This window comes from Macaca thibetana, chromosome 16, assembly GCF_024542745.1.
Source record: "Macaca thibetana thibetana isolate TM-01 chromosome 16, ASM2454274v1, whole genome shotgun sequence".
Taxonomy (NCBI): Eukaryota; Metazoa; Chordata; class Mammalia; order Primates; family Cercopithecidae; genus Macaca; species Macaca thibetana.
Genome location: NC_065593.1, coordinates 56,839,234 through 56,856,947, shown reverse-complemented (window position 1 = coordinate 56,856,947; position 17,714 = coordinate 56,839,234). Strand labels below are relative to the sequence as shown.

The 17,714-nt window shown below is 57.3% G+C and overlaps 1 protein-coding gene across 3 annotated transcripts in view; it reads left to right on the top strand.

Annotated features, from left to right (window-relative positions):
• TBCD (tubulin folding cofactor D) overlaps nucleotides 1-17,714 on the top strand; it is a 188,891-nt gene that overhangs the window by 100,823 nt on the left and 70,354 nt on the right. For all 3 annotated transcript variants that reach the window (XR_007720228.1, XM_050763665.1, XM_050763666.1), the window contains exon 14: nucleotides 10,677-10,833. Coding sequence is in view for 2 of the 3 variants with exons in the window: in XM_050763665.1 (XP_050619622.1) it covers nucleotides 10,677-10,833 (157 nt within the window). In the remaining variant the exon portion in view is untranslated. The remainder of the gene's footprint in view (nucleotides 1-10,676; nucleotides 10,834-17,714) is intronic.

Here is a 17,714-nt window from a genome sequence, read left to right as displayed (position 1 = left end):
TTGGATTTCATGTGTCCTCGGGTGTCAGCTCCAGCACTGCGGTCCTCTGGGCCCTGCTGCTTCTGAAGGGCCCGTGCCAGGGACACCGTCTTGGGGCCAGTGGCGGTCTGAGTATGGGGGCTGGGAGTCCCAGGCAGTGAGTCATGGCAGAACTGGTCCCTGACTTCCTGGTTGAGCCTTTAATTCTCCCGAACGCCTGTTTTTGCTTCTTTCAAGTTGTTGTGCTTGAGCCACTCTGTCATTAGCTGTGGGCGTTCTGAGTGCCCGCGCCCGATGTTGAGCAGAGCGGGCAGGAGCGCCCTGGCTTCAGGGAGGGCCCCTGCCCCCCGCATGGCGGTCACGCTGCGCTGAGCGTCCCCTCCCCTCTGGTGGCCTTTCACAGTGGTGGAGGGGCAGGAACTGACTGGCTCTTCTCCCTGTGGTGGCTGCTTGGGTGGCAGTGAGGGGACAGCGAGGGGGACAGACACAGGTGGAAGGAACCACAGTGGGTTTCATGAACCAGTGACAGTGGCTCAGGAGATCCTGAGGCTGTTTAATTTGCAAACAGCCATTACTTGGGATTGCTTGAACAGAAATGGTTCTAACTTAGAACAGGAACCTGAGCAGGGCTGGCCATGCTGGAATGCGGTGCCCACTGTGACGGTGCGGAGCCGGCAGACGCCACTGGCTTTGTTGGATAATGGAGAGAGCGCTGGCATCTTCTGCCATCTGTGGTCGTCCTTGTGTGCTGTTCTTGCAGGCACCGTGGGTCTCCCTGGACGGGGTTCGGTTCCACCCCAGCGCCCTTGCCCTGTCTGTTCGCCTGTGTCCGGGCTGTGTGAGAAGCACGTCCCTTTGTCCAAGCAGAGGGTCTCTGCTCCACCCCTGGGGGAGGCCAGGAGGCCCTTGTTGGATGCTCTGGAGGGCAGCACTGGGACACGGCCACTGCACCCGGCCCTGGACCCAGGGCGGCCGGGGACTCAGGGGAGGAGCTCTTCAGGAGCTGTCGCTTGTGTTTAATTTTAATATAGCCGTGGCCCATCACAAGAAGAGTGTGGGCATTGGCAGCTTTGTCCCAGGTGCTGCAGGGTGGGGGTGGTGCCTGTTGCTGCCTGCTGCTGGCGGGGGTGTCAGCTGCACAGGATGCACAGCCTTGCGCCAGCGGCAGCCCCAGAGGCCGTGCGTAGGGCAGGCCCTGGTGGTCAGGGACCCACCCACTCCTGCCAGCGTTGGGCTTGGGATGTGCAGCTGGCTGGGGGCACACATTCATGCTGCAGGTCCCCGCGAGTCTGGGCTGTGAGCCTGGCGAGCCCTGAATTCCACCTCATGGCAGCTGCTGGTTCACGTCGGCTGCTGGTGTTGGCTGTTCGCGTGATGCTTTTCTTTCTTGGTGGATGGATCAGTGGATGGAGAAATAAAGCTGTGTGGGCATAAAATCAGTGTTTGTTTATATCGATAGTCATCCCTTAAACTCAGATCCAGGGCTGTCAAGAGACCTGAGCCCAGCCCTGGTGTTGCCGTGCACTGGCCATGTGTCCAGAGACCTGAGCCCAGCCCTGGTGTGGCCGTGCACTGGCCAAGTGTCCAGAGAGGGCCGTGATTGTGGCTGTCAGCCCTGCCCATTGGAACTGCAACTCGATGAACTCACAGATTTATTTTGACAAGGTTTTCCTCTAAAGATGTGGGAATCTTTGCACCTCACCAAGTTGTGCTGGTGCGGCCGTGGCACACACTGGGCTTTTTACATCTCTCTTCTGGGGAGTGAGTCAGTGGACATAGGATGGCTAAAGTACAGGAATTTTAATAGGGAATTTTCAAGTAAATGTTCTGTTAGTATTACAGCTCATTTTAGAAAGTAAGGTACTTTCATAGAGAATGTTTAAAATTGTTAAGAGGTAGACAATACTTTTAAAAACCTGAAGGTCTTTTATTGTGGTGTGAGTTTATATTTATTTCCATCATTTTATATTTGTCAGATTTTTAGGCAGAAGGGTTTGCATAATGTCTGCCTGGAGAGCCTGAGCCTCTGTGGATAGAGCTGGGCCAGGCAGCCACTCAGCAGAGGAGCCAGAGCTGGGCCAGGCAGCCACTCAGCAGAGGAGCCAGAGCCGGGCCAGGCAGCCACTCAGCAGAGGAGCCAGAGCCGGGCCAGGCAGCCACTCAGCAGAGGAGCCAGAGCCGGGCCAGGCAGCCACTCAGCAGAGGAGCCAGAGCCGGGCCAGGCAGCCACTCAGCAGAGGAGCCTTCACCCAGAGACCAGCCTGGGGGTGTTTGGCCTGGACGGCACTAGATGGGGAGGTGGGAGCATGGCCTTGGGTTCCTTCCTCCTTGCAGTTTGGGTGAGTAACGTGTGATGAGGCCTAACAGGAGATTTATAACAAGTATAATCTCTCAGTCTTAGAGAAAAATGTTTCAAAGTGTGGGTTCTTAGCATCTGTATTGAAAAAATTAAAAATTTAGTAAATTAAAAATTTAGTAAATGGGTGGTTTATTTTTCGATTTGAGGGTGATTTCTAAGCAAATGATGTATTTTGAGCGCAGGAGAGTGGCTCCACCATGTCTTGTTAGCTTAGGAGCTGTTTTCTACAGTGAGTTGGCCTCTCTGCCCGCGCACCTGTGTGGCCGGCCTCGGCTCCGCTGTGGCAGAAATCAGTCACCTGTGGGGTTACGGACGTCCAGGTGGCCACCCCAGGCCGGGGGCCTCCTTTGGTCAAGCGGGGCCGGGTGTCTGTCCTCTCGTGCGCCCGAGGTGGCTGCCGGCGTGCGGGTGTGACTTTGTCAGTGCGAGCTCTGAGTGGGGGTATCTGGTGACGCTGCCCCTCATTCTCCTTGTTCTTGCGGAGTGGCTGGGGAGAGGGTTGCTGGGGGGAATGGAGCCGACCACCTTTTGTGTTGACCTCTTGACCTCTCTCTTGGGAGGCTTAAAAAAGTGAAGATACGAGGATTGGATTGTAATTTCTTTGTGTTGCTTTCCAGTAGCCCAGGGACCAAGCACGCTGTGGGAACCAGACCTCGGTGTGCTGGCCCCGCCCTCCTCGTGGTGCCTGCGTCTGTCCAGGCTTTGTCCTCAGACCACTGCTTCACCACATTGGCTGCAGCTGGGTGGCAGATGCCCCCAGGAGGAGGAGAAGCATTTCTTCCCAGGGCTTTGGACTGTGCTGTGTGCCTGGAACCTGGAGGTGCTGTGGCCTCACAGCCCTGGACGCAGCATGGAGGCTAAGCGGTGTCTCTACAGGACCCGTCAGTGATGAGGGTGACCGTGCTCCAGCCAGGTCCTAGGGAAAGCTCTCCGATAGCGACGGCTTAAGCAGTTCTTAAAAATTGCAAGTGATCTGTGTTCTTGGAGAAAGACCGGGAGAGAAGCACTCACGATAAGGTTGCGCCGACTGTGTACGAGTAGCGAGCTAGTGGAGTTCCAGGCAGTGTGGTCCCGTGTGAGCAGGGAGGGTGCTGGTTGGCGGGTAGTGCTCGGGATGCAGTCTTTGTACCCAGTGCCCTCCCAAAAGTCTGCTCATCAGCGCCCCTGAGCCCAGCATTGACCCCTGGAGGGACTGGGTGCCTTCCCTGGGCTCAGACTGTGAGCCTCCTTGGGAAGCAGCACTTGGCTCCTGATGCAGCCTCAGATCCTGTTGGGAGAGCAGGATTGGTGAGGAACCTGGAGAGGAGTAGGAGGTGCTGCCTGATAGCAGAGGTGGGTGAAGGGGGCAGAGAGGGCAGCAGGGGCCCAGTTCAGTCCTGTCTGGTTTTCACGCGGAGGCTTTTATGGAGTTGTGCTTCTCGAGCCTTTCACACGCCTCACAGTGGCGGTCCGAGGTGGCGGCTGAGTGAGTTAACACCCTCAGGATTAAACGCAAAAGCATCTTCACTGGGTGCAGCATTTACAGTTTTGGTGCTGGAAGTTCTTAACCAGTGTTCTTAGGAGCTGTCTTCTCAACGGCGGGCAGCTCCCTTCACTGGGAGCTGCCCGCCGTTGACGCTCCCCAGGAGGTTTGTGGCGTGGCTGCCGTCTGTGTTGTGGCCTGGGACTTCCTTAGAGAGAGGTGTCATCTCTCGTGTGATTTACCAGCTTCACTTGTGCTTCCAGGGCTCTTTGAAGCATCTAACTTTCTAATTTCATGAAGAAACAAATGTAGTGCAGAGAACAGAAAGCTGCTGTGTGACCTGTGGGTGCCCAGCCTGTGGGGCTTCCTCGTCGCCACCTCCCAGACAGATCGAGTGCCAGCTCTGTTCTCTCCCGGACGTGGCCTTTCACAGCAGAGACGTTCTGTGCTCTTATTTTAACAACTGTAAGAATCTGAGCTTGGTGACAGTTGGGTGACCCGGGCTCTGTGTCTTCGTGTTGGCTAGGGTGTGTCATACACCTGGCCTGGACTGCGTGCCTCCGTGTGGTGGGGACTCATGACTGTCCCCAGCACCTTGACAGAGGGTCCTTGACTCTTAGACCCTGCACAGTGGGTGGTGGAGGTGGGGTCTCAGTTCACAGGCACAGGTGGGACAGCTGCTGGGCCAGCGTGGCCGGGTGACTTTCCTGTGGAAAGAGTGGGCTTGGGGCTTTTGGTGCGTGATCCACCGAGGCTGGGGGTGTGCTTGGGGCAGTGGGGGAGAGCAGGGCAGGTGATGCATGTCTGGGTACTCACCCCCAGCAGCACGGGAAGATGCTGGGAGCATCCCTCCCCTGGGCATCGTGGGGACAGCGGGGTTCTGCTCCTGTTGGCGGGTGGGGCTCCTTGCGCCCCAGGGGCAGGCCAAGCACCACGTCTGTGCTGTGCAGCGTGGCAGGTGTGGCAGACGTGAGGCTGCTGCTGCTCCCTGCAGGCAGCTGACGGCCTCGGGGATGGCTTCTCCAGCACATCCTGTGGGAACTGGAAACCCAGATGTCAGTGGAACCAGGTGTTCTGTCCATCACTGCCTCTTGCCCCCTAGCAAATTCAATGCTGGCGTTTTTTTTTTCTGAGCAAGTTGAACTGCATTTTTGGGACAGGAGCCACGGCTGTGTGTGCTGGTGCTGGAGGAAGGTCTGCAGGGCTCCTGGGAGCTGCGCTTCCTGCGCTCGGCTCTGCACCCAGGCCGAGGCTCCCTCCACATCAGCCCCATGTGGGAGGGTGGCTCAGTGCTCTGGAGGGGCCCGAGCAGTCAGGGAGACACCCCCTGCCCACAGCCACCCGCGCTGGGCTACGCGGGAGGTGCCCACGGTCCCACGCCTTCCTCGCGGAGGATGTGGCGGGCTGTCTGTGCCGTGGGGGTACTCGCTGCACTGTGCCCAGCCCTCACCGGCCAGTGCCGAAGTGAGAAGGCCTGACGGGGCGGTACAGTCTGCACCAGCTGTGTCTGCAGGAGTCCAGCACGATGCAGTTTATGCCTAGAAGTGACGTTTGTTTTTAAAATTCGTAAAACCTCATTAGTTATCAGAAGGTGTAACTATATGACGATTTTTTGTAGAGGGATTATTTCTGCCTTTGCAGAGAATGCCTGGATCCCTTCTGCCCCTTGGGGTCGCATACTGCAGGGGGCTGTGGTGCTCTGAGGGTTGAGTTGTTTCTGTCACCTGGAGGCTGCTTTTTCCTGAGGCGATTGGTGTTCAACAAATGACAAGCTGTCTAGAGAGAAGGGTTTTTAAATTACACGGCTGGGCTTGGGTTGCCAAAAGGAAGCCTCCTGGGGTATGTTCTATACTCGACATGCATTTGCTGTGTGTAATTGGAACCATGAGAAAGGTTTTTGTTCAGAGCTATTGGATAGTTTCCTTATTTTAAACCTGTTGAATCTGGAAAGAGTTGTTTTTGAAATTTTTTTCTGATAATGACTTTATATAAAAGTTTATGGCAAAGGAGTTTCTGTTCCACGTGCCCCTCCCCCAGCTTTGTGGTCGCCCAGGTGCCTGGCTACCAAGGCTGGCCTGCCCCTTGTGTTCGGGGTCCCGAGATGTCAGAGCTGGCAGCCCAAGGCTTCCTCTTTATCCTGAGCGGGAGAAGCAGGCCTCACTCCATTTTTCACCCCAGGATATAGCACCTACTACCCTAGGAAGCATCAGAGCCAAGAGGCTTGGTTTTTCTGTTCTTGTTAAGGAAACTGATCATCTCACACCCTCTCAAGCTGTTTTACTTTGTGCGAATTAGATTCCTCTCCAGGGACCTGCGAGGAGAAACGTCCTCAGCTTCTGGGGCTCCCGGGATGTCGTCAGCAGCCAGGCCTCGGCAGCTGCCGCTTCACGTGTGCTGGCGTGTGGGGCCCTGACGTCTGTTGCGGGTGTCATGGAACAGGATTGGAGGTTTCTGAGCGGCAGGAGGCAAGGAGAAAGGCCCCAGGACTTTGCGCCGTGGCCTGGCCTGGAAGGAGGCCGGCTGGGCCCTTCTGGACGCCTGTAGCAGCACTGCCACTTGGGCAGAGGCCCCAGAAGCTGAGGTGGGGGTAGGCTTTGCTCCCTGCTGCTGGGACTCAGCCCTGCGGGAGCACAGGGAGGACAGCGGGAAGCCCACACCTCTGTGACTCTGTCCACAGCCGGGGAGAGCGGCCCAGTGTGCGTGGCCACCCACAGCCCTCTCAGGAACCGGCCTCTTCTCCTTAAAACAGAGGAGCGGCCAGGTCGGCCTCTGGCTAGACCTCCTCCGCCATCAGTTTCCAGCAGGAAGTGCTGGTCAGACTGAAGGAAGGCCTGCGTGTGTGTTGGCCCAGATGCCTGTTAGTGGACGTCGTGTCTGCACAGCTGTCTCTGGGTGGCTGATTCATCCCAGCAGCTGACTACACTGGTGCTGAAGAGAACCAGCTCTCACGGACTTGGGGACAGAAACCTGGGCTCCCGGACCCAGGTCAGGTCCTGGGGGTGTGGCGGGATCAGCTCCCACAGCGCCTCAGTGGCCTGGGGTGGGGGGGTCTGTGTCCTCCCTTGGGGGCTTCTCACGGGGCTGCCAACCAGTGTCCAGGTGCACACGTTGGGCATGGGGGGGCCTGAGACCAGTGTCCACACTGGCCACTGCCACTCGTGGTTGTCTGTTGGGAATCGGTTCTGTCCGGTGGATGGATAAATTGGGACTCAGCGGTTTGCACCCAGATGCCCGAGGCGGTGGAGTTGCTGGGTGGTTGTGCCTGGGGCCGCCTGGAGTGGCATTGCAGTGGCTGTCCCTGGGGACCTGGCCTGGCGGGGACACCACGTTTGTGCCCTGGAGTGGCATTGTCCCTGGGGACCTGGCCTGGCGGGGACACCACGTTTGTGCCCTGGAGTGGCATTGCAGTGGCTGTCCCTGGGGACCTGGCCTGGCGGGGACACCACGTTTGTGCCCTGGAGTGGCATTGCAGTGGCTGTCCCTGGGGACCTGGCCTGGCGGGGACACCACGTTTGTGCCCTGGAGTGGCATTGCAGTGGCTGTCCCTGGGGACCTGGCCTGGCGGGGACACCACGTTTGTGCCCTGGAGTGGCATTGCAGTGGCTGTCCCTGGGGACCTGGCCTGGCGGGGACACCATGTTTGTGCCCTGGAGTGGCATTGCAGTGGCTGCCCTTGGGGACCTGGACTGGCAGGGATGCCACATTTGTGTCACGCTTTTCCTCCTGGAGGTGCCACAGCCTATTAGTTTTGATGTGTGTTGGTCACGAACGGCCTGCCCTGTTAGCACAGAAAGTGAACATGAGCCGTAGAGAAGGCTCAGAGTGGACGTTGCAGGGCAAACAACTGATGGCCTTTTGGGTGTTACAGATTTGGTTTAGTTCAGATCGAGATAATCATCTTGAACCCGCTTGTTAGATTCAGTGGCTTTCTCTCGCACAGTCGCCCTCTTGTTTGGTTTCACGTCTCACACACATTCCGTAATCCTCACTCTTTCACTTTGTAGAAGGAAAACGTTCGACATTTACAAGAAGTGAGAGATACTCTTGCAAATCGTCCAGCAGGTTCTGGTTTGCGGATTGATGGCCCCACTGGCCGTTACTCTCAGTGCCTCCTGCCGGTGATGGTGCTGCCGGCTCTGACCTGTGTGAGGAGGGCCTTGGAGAGCACAGGGCCCCCAGGCCGAGAAGGCTCCAGGAGGTGCTTTGCAGGAGGGAGTCATGGCCGAGAGAGGGAACGCGGAGCTACTCTGTGTGGCCACGCGGGGCCTTCCAGAGTGAGTTGTGGGGTCCTGGGCTGAGAGCTGGTGGTGGTCTGACCACGGTGGGAGGGAGCTGTTGGGTCCTGTGGAGGCATGACTGCCGCAGTTGGGGTGGGCTCTGGGAATGGCACTGTGTCTGGATGTGGAGGAGTGAGGAGGAGCCAGCCCTGAGCTGCACCCGAGGGGAGGGCCGGCCGTGGGCATGGGCGCTACACCAGAAGACCCCTCTGCTCTGGGCACTGGGCTTGAAGAAGCCGCAGCACGTCCAGGTGGAGTGTCCTGAGGAAATGAGGCTGGGAGAGGGCCGGGCCCCAGGTAGGCTGGGGAGACCTTGGTGTCTGGCGGGGACCCCGGAATGTCCCGCCGCTCCCCTGGGCCTCTGTGTGCGCTGCCCTGCGTTGTGGCGGGGCTGAGAGGAGGCAGTTTCCCCAGCTGCTTACTCTGGCGAATTTCACATCCTTGATACCACGGTATCTTTGAACTTTCTGTTTTGAAGAAAGTTCATTTTTATGTAGTTTTAGTAAGTGTATAAATGTGATAATCTTATTAAAAGTAATCACCATATGTATATAAAATAAACTGTGCAGAAACATCCATTTTTTTTGCTATTTATGGACCATAAAGATCCTTAGATGCAAAAAGTCAGAGGGGAAATTTGCATATAATATTCATAGTCCTACAGTTGTTGCTTATGGTGTTTTGCCCAAGATCATTTCTAGGTGCATTCTTCTGGGAGATAATGTATCCGATGACAGCTGCATGTGCAAATAACCGGCCTCTCATGTGTCCATGCCTGGAGTGCCTTTTCTCAGACTGTGTGTGGTGTCAGTGAACTCGGTTGGTGGGTGTGAAGTGTACAGACAGCGTGTGCTTGGAGGGGGTTGTGTGCAGAGCCCTGAGTGAGGCCCTGGGTGTGTGGGTGCTTCAGCACGAGGGCGTCCTGGGGAGGAGTGCTTGTCCGGGATGCGGAGCTGGGTTGGGGACTTGGGTGCTCCTCCTGGCTCCGTGGGTCTCCATCGCTGGCTTCATAGCTGTGTTCCGTTTTCTTTGTTCAGCAGTTGATCTCAAGTATTTATTCCAAAGCACTTGAAATATATGAACCTAATAAATCAAACAAATACAGTAAAACTTGAGCTCCTTGGAACATCCCAATATACTTACACCACATGTCCTAAATCCTCTGGTGTCTACGTAAAAAATCGTGTAGCCTGGGCAACATGGCGAGATCCCGTCTCTACAGAAAATTTAAAAAGTAGCTGAGTGTGATGGTGGCATGCCTGTAGTCTCAGCTGCTCGGGAGGCTGAGGAGGGAGGATCGCTTGAGCCTGGGAGGTGGAAGCTGCAGTGAGCCAAGATTGTAGCACTGTGCTCCAGCCTGGGAGACAGAGCCAGACCCTGTCTCAAAAAAAATAAGAAATAAATGAAATCACACACGGGTGTGATATCACATTACTCATTAACCCACTGTCTTTTTTTTTTTTTTTTTTTTGAGACAGAGTCTTGCTCTGTCGCCCGGGCTGGAGTGCAGTGGCCGGATCTCAGCTCACTGCAAGCTCCGCCTCCTGGGTTCACGCCATTCTCCTGACTCAGCCTCCCGAGTAGCTGGGACTACAGGCGCCCGCCACCTCGCCCAGCTACTTTTTTGTATTTTTTAGTAGAGACGGGGTTTCACCGTGTTAGCCAGGATGTTCTCGATCTCCTGACCTCGTGATCCGCCCGTCTCGGCCTCCCAAAGTGCTGGGATTACAGGCTTGAGCCACCGCGCCCGGCCTAACCCACTTTTAAATGGAGCCGGAAGGATAATCCACACCTACCTCGGATTTCCCTACATAGCCGTTTTGCATAGGAACCCTGCACGGATGGTTCCTGAACTCAGCACTGAAGGCGCCACGGCCAGCTTTGCATTTTCATCCTGGTTCACCCCAGACCTGCTCTGGGCAGAGCCAGGCATCCCCTGGGATGCTCTGCCTTTGCGTGACCGTGACAGCACGACATCTGCACCTCTCCCTCCCCTAAACCAGTGGCACCTCTCCCTCCCCTGAACCAGCGGCTCCTCTCCCTTCCCTGAACCAGCGGCTCCTCTCCCTCCCCTGAACCAGCGGCTCCTCTCCCTCCCCTGAACCAGCGGCTCCTCTCCCTCCCCTGAACCAGCGGCTCCTCTCCCTCCCCTGAACCAGCGGCTCCTCTCCCTCCCCTGAACCAGCGGCTCCTCTCCCTCCCCTGAACCAGCGGCTCCTCTCCCTCCCCTGAACCAGCGGCTCCTCTCCCTCCCTGCCTGGTGGGAGCCGCGTTTCCTTGAGTCTCCTCAGACTCGGCAAACCCCCGGGTGGCATTGTGTGCTGTTCTGAAGGAGCTTTTGCTTCTTCACGTCACTTGTAAAAAATCCTTTCCCTGGATCTGAGTTGGTGGGCGTGTGTCTTTTTTTCGGAGGCCTGTTTTCTGACCAGGCCATGGCTCTCACAGGAGCCCCAAGCCTCTGGGTGGGCCCCACATGGCTTGTGTGCCTCACTCATCTGGCGCCATGGCTGTGCTCCGGCCCTGAGTCCTGCTTCTCTGAAGCCTCACGCGTTGCCCGTGTGGTCTGCTCCTCACCATCTTTTCTCTTTTCCATGCCCAGTTGTCGCCGTGATCCTGAAGGCGCTGACCTACGACGAGAAGCGGGGCTCCTGCAGCGTGGGCACCAACGTCAGGGACGCTGCCTGCTATGTGTGCTGGGCCTTCGCGCGTGCCTACGAGCCTCGGGAGCTGAAGCCCTTTGTGACTGCCATCTCTAGGTAGGCCCATTCGTCGAGGCGCCTCGGACGCGCCATGTGCCCTGATGGCACCGTGTGTCGTCTTCCCCGGAGAGGTGTGCACGGCAGATGCTCATGAACAGGTGAAATTCCTTGACCAGAGGATCTGTGACAAAGCCACTGCTCAGAGAGGTCACGTTCCTTTTCTGTGGAGGAGCAAGTGGAGCGGAAGTGTGTGGGAGGAACATTCTGGAGGTCTTGGCCACCCTGCAGGCAGCAGATTCTTGGGGGCAGGCGGAGGCACCCTGGGTGGCATGGGAGGAAGCAAGTGGGGCACGGGAGTCGCCTGTGCCGCCCCCTGCAGTCATGGGTCTTACCGAGAGGCGAATTCCTGTCTCTGCCTCCTTTCAAGTGCCCCTGGAATACGGCAGGCATGTTGGACATGGAAGTCTTTAGACGGTGTTTGTTTTTGTTGAGGAGCTGGATTTTGTGTTTTTGTGGACCAGCACTTGAGAGAATATTCAGTAGCAACAGCCTTCGCTTGCCTGGTTTCAGCTCCTCTGAGATGTAAGTGGACACTTCAGAACCTCTGGGCGGGAGGAAGCCATTTTTCCCTCTGGCTTCCTGATGAAAGAACTGAAGCCAGCAGGTTTCATGGGGTCACCAGAACCTCAGAAGCTGTGCGGCCTGTGGCGGGCGGGGCCCTGCCTCGGTGTCCAGTGCACGCACCCAGCTGAGCCCCGTGGTGGTGTCTGGTGCCAGCGACTTTGAGGAGCCGATATTTTTTGCTGAGGAAACGTGCAGAACAGATGTGCCCCCAGCGCAGGAAATGATTGGATTCAATCCAGCCACGTACACTGGTTTTGTACCTGCCTGTGGACTGAAATGAGTTCTCTTGTGCTGAAGAAGGCAGGCACTTCCTTTCCTGTTGTGGTGAAGGAGCTGGAGGCGGGACACCGAGGAAGGCGACTCGGCGTCACTGTGCATCATGGGTGTGAGCCCACGGCTGAATCACCACGGGGTTTCACACCCGCACTTCACCCGACAACTTTCACTAGGAAGTGAAGTGGGGAAGCTGACTTCAGAATGAAGCTCCTGAAGCTGCTCAGGAGCCGGCCGGCCCCTGTGGGGGTCACGGGATGCAGCGTCCGCGGCTTCCACCCGGAAGGGCTGCTCCTTTGGTCTGGGCGGGTGGGGCGCTGGTGGTAGATGCACCTGGTGGCAGGCTCAGGCTGAAGTGCTGGGTCCCGTCTGCTCCCCACGGCCCGTGAGCACCCGCAGTGAACCCCCCGGGTGGAGGTGCCACTGGCTCTGTCCGACAAGCAGTTGGTGAGCCACACACCGGCATGGGCTCCCAAGGGTCTTGGTGACAGGCACCGTCTCTTGTTCTTGCCCACTGCTGTTCCGTCTTACCAGATCCTCAGAGCGCCAGAGAGGGAGCCCAGCCCTGTTACTTTCTTGGGCCTGCAGCACGTGGCCGGCGTCTCGTAGTCTAGATTCTTGCATCAGCCTGAGAGGGGCTGAGGGTCCTCCTCCTATCCAGGGAGGTCCTGTGTTTCCCGAGGCAGCTGTGAACATGCACATCCCTCCTGTCCTGCTCCTCTTCAGAGGAGAGCAGCGCGGCTGGAGGGTGCTGGTGCTGGCCAATGTGTTGTGGAGAGTGTGGCTTACCTGAGGCCAGGGAGGTCTGGGGTGGCTGGGAGCAGGTGTGGCCGCTGTCCGCTGCTGTCCCCAGTGGCCACTCTGGCGGCGCTGCTGGGCAGGGGCTTGGCTGCTGGTGGTCTTCAGGGAGCAGTACCTTGCAGAGTGGAGCAGAGAAGATGGAAAGACGGAGAGGCCCGGCTTTGGGCCCCTGCTGAGCTCCTGAGGCCCTGCCACGTGCCCATGCCGGCCTGCACCCCTGCTGTCTGTGTGCGGGAGCTCTTGAGCACGATCAGCCTCAGGAAAGGCTCTTCCTGTTACTTCCTTGCCCTGCTCCTGCACTTTCAGGAAGTTGATCCTGCAACTAGGCAGTGAAAGCAAAAAAATTTCTCTTATTGTTTATATGAATAGTCACAGAATGAGAAAACTTCCTTACACTGATAACTCACTCAGTTTTTTTTTTTTTTTTTTTTTTTTTTTGAGACGGAGTCTTGCTCTGTCGCCCAGGCTGGAGTGCAGTGGCGCTATCTCGGCTCACTGCAAGCTCCGCCTCCCGGGTTTACGCCATTCTCCTGCCTCAGCCTCCCGAGTAGCTGGGACTACAGGCGCCCGCCACCTCGCCCGGCTAATTTTTTTGTATTTTTAGTAGAGACGGGGTTTCATTGTGTTAGCCAGGATGCTCTCGATCTCCTGACCTCGTGATCCGCCCATCTCGGCCTCCCAAAGTGCTGGGATTACAGGCTTGAGCCACCGCGCCCGGCCTCACTCAGTTTCTTTAGCAGCCCTGTGAGGTGGGCAGGTGCCACCGCATTCCGGTTTCACTGAGGAAGTCAGGACAGCACTGAAGACACTTGTCCGGCACCTTGTGGCCGACAGCTTCTGAGCCAGGCCCGTCTGGGCAGCAACTCCCAGGCCCTGGCCCGGGGCTCGGCGCTGCCTCGTGGCTGAGAAGCTCCTTACCACCTTCTGTGAGGCCCTGGAAAGACCCGTGATTCAGACGGGTGACGTTTGCGGCTGAATCCGGCTCCTCAGATGGTGGCTCCCATTTCACAGTGAAAATCCTCATGGATTTCCTTTCCAGCCTCATATTTTGTCTAAGAGTGTCAACATCACTGGAACTTGGGCCTACCCTTCCTCCTGGGAGGAACTCTCTGGTCCAGTGTCACAGGAGGGGCAGGGCCAGGGCTGAGGGCTGGCACAGGAGATGGGGGTGAGGCAAAACCCCCACTCACCTGGGAGGGCATCTAGGTGGGCACGGAGCCCGGGGCCGCATGTGAGCCATAACTCATTGGTTCTCTGTTTTGGGGGAAAGCTGATCCCACTGGAGGGTGACTGTAATGAGAGTCTCCAGATCAGGTGCTGACTTCGGAGAGTTACAGGCGGAACCATCTGAACAAGTCAAGTCCCCGCTACTGGACGGGGTTGGCAGCTCAGCTGGGACCGGAGAGAAAAGTCATGAGCAAGAAAGTTCTTACTGAAGGTCCTGGACAGGCAGATTAATAACTTCTGCCTTTGGCAACGTTAGACCTCATCGTTCCAGAGTAAAGTATCTATAAAAACCTGCCGATGTGCGTGGAGCCTGGCCTTGGTGTGGGTGTGGAAGGCTGGGGGCCAGCCGGTCGGTGGTCCTGGTGCAGGCGGGCCCTGTGCTTTGTGGAGGCTGGCGCCGCCCGGTGACCTGCTTGCTTATTCTTAGGCCTGATTCACGGAGGCTGGGTCTCCACGGAGGCTGGGACCTTCACGGAGGCTGGGTCCTTCACGGAGGCTGGGACCTTCACGGAGGCTGGGGCCTTCACGGAGGCTGGGGCCTTCACGGAGGCTGGGGTCTCCACGGAGGCTGGGGCCTTCACGGAGGCTGGGTCCTTCACGGAGGCTGGGGCCTCCACGGAGGCTGGGACCTTCACGGAGGCTGGGGCCCTCACGGAGGCTGGGTCCTTCACGGAGGCTGGGTCCTTCACGGAGGCTGGGGCCTTCACGGAGGCTGGGGTCTCCACGGAGGCTGGGGCCTTCACGGAGGCTGGGTCCTTCACGGAGGCTGGGGCCTTCACGGAGGCTGGGGTCTCCACGGAGGCTGGGGTCTCCACGGAGGCTGGGACCTTCACGGAGGCTGGGGCCCTCACGGAGGCTGGGTCCTTCACGGAGGCTGGGTCCTTCACGGACGCTGGGGTCTCCACGGACGCTGGGGTCTCCACGGAGGCTGGGGTCTCCACGGAGGCTGGGACCTTCACGGAGGCTGGGGCCCTCACGGAGGCTGGGTCCTTCACGGAGGCTGGGGTCTCCACGGAGGCTGGGTCCTTCACGGAGGCTGGGGCCGCTCGGCGATCTGTTCGCTCTCTCTCAGGCATGAACCTTCCGGGCTGGGTTCCTGTTCTCTTGCACAGTTTCCACAGGGGAGCCTCTTGCTCCAGGGTCATCTTCCTCACTTCGGAGCCCCTTGAGCCGCCCCTGCACAGGCTCCTGTAGGCCCTGTGAGGGTCCTGACCGGGGCTCCTCTTCTGGAGCAGCTGCCACGTGTGGACCGGCACTGGCATGGCCGTGGTCTGCCCAGCGCCCCATCGTGCTGTGGGGGTGCCCCTGGGGCTCTGTGGGGCCCACGGTGGGAGGTGTGGTCGGGGTGAGTGTGACTTCTGTCTGGGGCACGTTGGGCAGGGCGTGCAAAAGGGGGGCCCTGGGACTCCTGAGTTTCTGGGTTAGGCCTGAAGGACTGTAGGACGCGATGTGGGCTGCAGGCTTGAAGAAGGACGTGAGTTTCTGGAGTAGCCTGGACTACACAGCTAGGTCCTCCCCGGCATGTGGCGTTGGCCCGGGTCCCACTTGGCTTTGATCTCGTGGGGCTTTGGCTTTTGGACGTCCTGGATGGGCCTCCACCATGGCCCCCGGGTTCCCTTGTGCGCACTGCGCACACTGAGCCAGCAGCTGCTGGGGCCTCAGGGCTCGCAGCTCACAGGCTTCTGACGCCTTAGCCTGGAGCTGGCATTGTGCCCCTCTCGCCCCTTTACCTGCGCCGTCCCGGCCGCAGACCCAGGGGTGCCCTTGGAGCCGTGCCCGCCGGCCTGGGTGTCAGGCTTGTCCAACGGGTTCTTGGAGAACCTGGGCCCCATCCCTCCCTGACCCATGCAGGCTCCAGGCATCCGGCCGGGCAGGCTGTGAGTCAGGCTGCGCCAGGTGAGCGTGTGGGATGCTGCTGGTGTGAGCCTCCCTGCCCAGGAGCCCTGCGCACCCGGGTATCGGTTGGGGTGTGCCCTTCCAGATCTGCCTCCCTTGGTTTGTCATAAGTGACCACATTTTAATTACCAGCTTTTATGCCTGTCCATTTGGGAACGTGATACAATCTTGATTTCTCTAACTTTCACAGCTCTTCAGTGGGTCCTGTGGCAGTGCATGCTTGGGATCAGAGCACCAGAGTGTAATTTCCGCAGGGAAATGGGGGCAGCAGCTGCTCCTCACTCCTCCGGTGCCTGGCTCTTCCGAGAGTCAGTTCGGGGTTTGGTGGCTCGCTCACCTTTTCTAATTGTTTCCTAGCTTTTTGCTAAAAACACCTTGGATGAACTGTTCTTCCACCTCATGGTGTGGATGTATACCGTCCCTGTTTTATAAATATCAAAAGGGGCTTCTCAGGTAACTTTTCCCATGTTTTGGAGGTAGCGTTGGTTTTGAAAACCTGATTTCCTCAGTGTTGCACACAGGTAGCTTCAGAGGTGGGATAATTGTTGGAGTAGCGAATGGATTTCCCTGAACAGCTGAGTGTGATTCAGGGGCAGGGACAGTGTGAAGTTAAAGTGGGACAGAGTGGTTGTGTGTTATCTACAAAATCCCTCCTAACCAGTAATCACAATCTCATTTGCAAGAGGGAAAAGAAAGCCGAGCCTACGCTGCTGTTGGCATTGTGCGTCCAGTGATTTCCTCACCTGAAACTCTTTTGTAAGCAGCTCATGTTGACATCAGCTCCGCCCAGGCAGCCACAGGGCCCTCCCCTGCCTGCGGGCAGCCTCTGACTCTCGGCCTCCACCTGCAGCAAACCTGCTGAGCCGCGCGGCCCAGGGAGGATCCGCCGAGGCCTGCAGATCCGAGATCTCTTCCTCGGGGGCAGGATTGTCCTGGAAAATCAGGAAATGGCAGGCATTGCTCAAAGCTACGTCTTGTTCTCACTGGTGTTTCTCGGTGGCACAGCTTCCAGGGGAAGACAACTCTTGTTTTTCAAGAGAAGTTAAGTGGCCGTTACCGACCAGAGTCCTAACCCCGTGAAACCTGGCAAAGCCTGCCTCCACGTCAGCTCAGGTGTGACTCGAAAGCACTTAAAAACTTTCTCGTGTTTTACCACCGTGTGGATTAGTGTGAGCTTTGGTTCTTCGGGGTTAGGAGAATTCAGCCCTAGGCAGGCTCAGTTTTACGTGAAGGAAGATATGATTTGTAGCGTTCAAAAAACAGGTATGGCTAACAAATTACTAGTCTGATATTTTTTAAATGTTTGACTTTCTTTTTTTTTTTTTTTTTTTTGAGACGGAGTCTCGCTGTGTCGCCCAGGCTGGAGTGCAGTGGCGTGATCTCGGCTCACTGCAAGCTCCGCCTCCCGGGTTCACGCCATTCTCCCGCCTCAGCCTCCCAAGTAGCTGAGACTACAGGCGCCCGCCACCACGCCCGGCTAGTTTTTTGTATTTTTAGTAGAGACGGGGTTTCACCATGTTAGCCAGGATAGTCTCGATCTCCTGACCTCGTGATCCACCCGCCTCGGCCTCCCAAAGTGCTGGGATTACAGGCTTGAGCCACTGCGCCCGGCCAAATGTTTGACTTTCAAATGACAGAATTATTGTTACTTAAGGTAAAAACGGTGTATTTGGCTTTTTATTGCTATAAAATACTATATAAATAAGAAAACTTGAGCTGGGGTGAGGTCTGTACTTTGCCATACCTGCCGAAAATGAGGTGCCTGGAGCTTGGGGCAGGTCGAGGCGTGCACGTCCCCTTAACAAGGACAGGAAAGAGAATCCCTTTCTGTTTGACACAGACCATTTCTCTGTGTTGGGAAATCCTAGTGAAGTTTCGTATAAACTTCTCCAGCGAAAGCAAACCGGCAGGGACACCTGGGGCACGTTTCAGCGCAGACAGGCCGGCCCGTCTTGCGGCCTTGCGGTGTCTCTAGGTTCCCGGACAGGAGATGAACGTGGTGACGTCATCAGGGTGTTCCTGCAAAGGGAAACTGAGAGGCCCACGTGGGACGTTGGGTGCCCTGTTGGAGCCGTCGTTTAGGAAGGAGCTTTTATATTTATATTTAACCAGCATCA